Source organism: Tigriopus californicus, chromosome 12, assembly GCF_007210705.1.
Source record: "Tigriopus californicus strain San Diego chromosome 12, Tcal_SD_v2.1, whole genome shotgun sequence".
Lineage (NCBI taxonomy): Eukaryota > Metazoa > Arthropoda > Copepoda > Harpacticoida > Harpacticidae > Tigriopus > Tigriopus californicus.
Window position 1 is genome coordinate 5,870,432 of NC_081451.1, and position 4,184 is coordinate 5,874,615.

At 39.8% G+C, this 4,184-nt stretch overlaps 1 protein-coding gene across 1 annotated transcript; it reads right to left on the bottom strand.

Annotated features, from left to right (window-relative positions):
* Window positions 1-2,795: 2,795 nt before the first annotated feature.
* LOC131891718 (uncharacterized) lies at window positions 2,796-3,755 on the bottom strand. Its single transcript, XM_059241350.1, has 3 exons — window positions 3,608-3,755; window positions 3,281-3,536; window positions 2,796-3,177 (listed from the first exon to the last, which is right to left on the bottom strand). Exons 1-3 carry the CDS (start codon window positions 3,690-3,692, stop codon window positions 2,994-2,996), a joined length of 525 nt encoding a protein of 174 aa, XP_059097333.1. The 5' UTR covers window positions 3,693-3,755; the 3' UTR covers window positions 2,796-2,993.
* Window positions 3,756-4,184: the final 429 nt, after the last annotated feature.

The following is a 4,184-nucleotide window of genomic DNA, read 5'->3' on the forward strand; positions in this document are numbered from 1 at the left end:
AAGTTTTTTGTCTAATTTAGCGATTTGTATCTTGTTTTTTTTAGCACCTCTGTTTTGAAAAGTGCCCCAGTGACCTGCCAAAATTTATGCAATTTCTACTTCAATGTCCCAATAAGTGTTTCGAAACTCTAGGCACCCAGAATTCACCCGCGAATAGTGAATCCATCAAAGGAAATTATTTGAGTACCTTCATCGATTTAATTGTTCATGAGCAATCAAAGCAATGTCAGTGGATTTGGTTTCGGTAGCAACATGCAACTCGCAACAACTATCAATTTGATGAAAGTGGTTCGTATCAAGTCATATTTGGTGGCCGATTTGTATATAAATCCACTTCTTTTTCACCAAAATGCGTTCGAAATTTCCGATGGCTGAAGAATAGGGGATGACATTTCAAAGTCACAAATAACTACAAAACTGGAAAGGTAGATGTTCCGTATTTACAGCTTCATAATGCTAGGCGTACACTGTTTGCTATCAGCCAATCAACAAAACCAATTTCTGTTTGATCAAGAAAGCATAATATGTTCCTTAAATACAAATTCCATGTGTGCAAATATGATGCGGCTACTTAACTATAACAAGTTGAATGGCCCAGTTGTCGTCGAAAATGACGATCTGGTCTGGGATTGTTAAATTGTAAGCGACATTTAGATCGTTTTTCATCAACAATGAATCATCTGTAACCTGCTACTGACAATTCTATTTACTACAGGGTTTAGTACAAAAGAGGATTTTAAGCTCTTCACCAACTTTTTATCTGATGAGTTAAAATTAAATATGATTTCACATGTGATGCCTCTTCTTACACAGTCCTTACACAGAAATAAAATGTGACGTTAAAGTGCATGGAGACATTTAAAAACGTTAAAGATTAGCTGACGTTCTACCCTACGCTAAAACTATATACTTCAAGGTATTGAAGTCTTTCCCAATAGCTTAAATGGTTCATGCCTGCAATGTAGCTTGTAACATCTTTTTGTATTTTTTCAATCTTATTCAATCCCTCTATGCCTCCCCAATCTGGGCGCCAATGAACGTACTCGAAATGCGGTTGGACAATGGACTTCATAGTAAATGCCTCCCTAGATTTGAAAGTTCGATATATCCAGCCGCAAGTTTGGTATGTGTTGGTCACTTTCGATTGGATGTGCTCTTCAAATTTACCTTGATTTTCAACGATTATTCAAAGGTCTGTAATGGAGCTGTCTGATGAAATGGGTTTCATGCGATTGTCCGTGTAAATTGGCTTGTCTACTCCATTTTGGTTGTAAGTCATGATTCAAAACTTATCCCCATTTAATTCCATGCTTTGAAAGTAGACCCATTTGTATAAAACGTCCAAGTCATTTTGCAGGTGTGTCTTGTTCTGTGAATTTCTTCCGAACACTAGCTTAGTATCGTCAGTATGAGAAGATAATTGTAGGCTGGAGGGACGAACTACGTAGTGCTGAAATGAATGAAGCGAACAAGATCGGACCCAGAATAGCTCCTTGAGATACCCCAGATACCACGTTTCGTGGGCGGCCTAAGCAGCCGTCAACTCGAACGGCTTGAGTGCGGTTGGTGAGAAAATCTCTGATCAAAGAGTAAATATTTCCTCCAACACCTATTTTACTTAAACAATGTGTTTCAAATGAAACGGTTCATGTAATAAGTCACTTCACCGAATTCTAGGGCCTCTTTTCGTGGGATGTATGGGATGCTGATGTGATGTGAAATGCGTCATTTAGTGCTTATTATGCGAGAAAGTTGAAATTGGAAACCGAATAATATATCTTTTCGATAGCAAAAACATCAAATACCACTACGTAACCCACAATTGCTTCCAAAAATCTTCGAGATATTCTTTGAACTTGAATAGCCTAACATTGAGTTCTTTCCAATGTCCTCATCTTTCCCTTGATTAATCGAACGATCAGTATCAAGGAGGAACGGTAGCTGTATAGCACAAAGTTCTTTTCTCAAATTCTTAGGAAAGAATGATGAAAATGAGGGCATAAACTCTGCATTTCTCCCTCAATGGTAGTGAAAGTTCGAGACATACTTTCAACTCCATTCCAAATAATTGCTGCTCTTGAAACAAAGGCTTGGGTCACTCTATTCAAAGTGATAGTGTCTGGTTTATGGTTTATGCATTCTACAATGATCAGAGAACTTGCCACTATTCTTCTGAACAGAAAGTGTCTACATGTGTTCCAAGATTATCGGCATTCTTAGCTGCCTTCAACATGATCTCGAAAATCTTCTTGGGATCTAATCCCAGTAATCAAAACCATATGAATAAAAATCAAGATTAGATTGGATAATCTCTAGAAGAAAATGCTTGAGAAGTCTGACATAGTGGCTCTAACTCTGGATATCAATAACTAGAAAAATATTCACACTTTTTTTTTTGTTTTCAGATCAATACAGAGTGAAGTGTGTAAATAACGTGGGCCTTGAGCATTGCATTTCATGTGCATACTGTTAGGCTTGTGTTGACAAATTGCTTCATTTTCAAATGGATGATTGCTAGACGAAGAGTATGAGTTGATCTACATCAAGACTATCATGAAAGAACCCCACACATTCGCAGTTTCCAACCGCCAAACTTCTGCATGACTTGAAAGCATTTTTTGTCGGGCAATTGACTAAAATATAAACGGCTGAATGTGAAGAAGCATTTATTACATTTTCAGGTAATATAATCAATAACACGGTTGAGCCAAAAATGGTATCAACAGTTAGGGACTATGTGGTTTATTACGATGCATTAAAGGAATATATTTGGAGATATCACAGGAAATAAACTGAACACCCAAACCCAAAAAAGAACCGGCTAAATAGAAAAACGACATACTCGACAATGAATTACGAAGCGATGAATGAAATGTAGGATAATTGTAAGTGTATTATGAACAAATATCACAGACATGCAAAATATACAAAGAATGAACACAAATATTTGGAGATATCGCAAGAACTAAGCTGAACACCCAATAGGAAGATATTTACTGCTTCCTTTTCCTGGCCGCCTTCCTTTGAGCGATTGCCAAACGCTTGGCAAGCACCTCGTCCGTGACATAGCCATCGGTTGTGTTCAAGATGGCCTGATGCTCTGCGTCCAAGGTGTCGTATAGTTCCTGCGATATATCCTCACCAATGTGGGTCGCCACATGTTGCTTCCAATTGGTCCTATAAATGCAGAAAAGAATGATAGTACTCCCTTGGTTTATCATCTTCAAGCTGAACCTATGGATGTATTGTCCACAATAGGTAGGTACGCACAAACACTAACCTTTGCCTTTGTTCATTCTTGTTGCACACTTGACATTTGTATATTTTCGACGAGGGATCATGCGTCTTCATGTGGCGAATCAATGCACTGGGGTCCGATAATTTCAAGCCGCACGACTGACAACGGATGTCGCCTTCCCTCGCATTGTCGGGCTCCTCCTTGGTTTCCGGCACGTCCTGGGGAGTCGCAATGGGAACATGCCGGACCGCAATGTCTTCCACTTGCGGATTGACCATACCGTAGGTACTTAAGCGAGCTAAAAAGACAAATCAACCATATTGAACCCCATTCAAACCATTGCTAACCAGGTCTGAAAAGCCGACGTACTCAACCAGCAGGCCATTTCTGCCTCTTCCCTTGTGTAAGCCTTTGTTGTTCCATTGGACAAAGCGATGAACAAATTGTCGGCCATTGTGATTGAAAATTGTGTTGGTCGTCGTGAACACTTGAAATAACGACTTGAATTGACTTGAGATTGTCTTTTATACTAGCTTCGTCGCTTGCCATTGGGTCACGAGCACGCCGACCCATTTCTTGCCCCGCCTGGCTAGCATGCCGATTGGAAACCTGTTCTTTGACTACGTTGACAGCTGTGGGAGGGGCTCTCTCCCTGATTCCGCCACTTGAACGTGGCGTTGGCGAGGGTGCCGAAACTGCTTAGCTTGCCGAAGCTAGTTACGCGTCGCTGACTAAATGACCGCCAACATTGTAGAAGAAAGAGTAGCTTGATAGACACTTCAAGCTGGAATATCTTCCATAGTGCTAGCAGACGGGAAGTTGCATCCGTTACACCATTACAACCGTTTTGCACATTTCTCCCTTCCTGATTTTGAAAATGGTTTCTTGATTCAAGAATCACAAGGAACTACAGAATGTAATCTTAATTTGATGATTAATGTAAAGT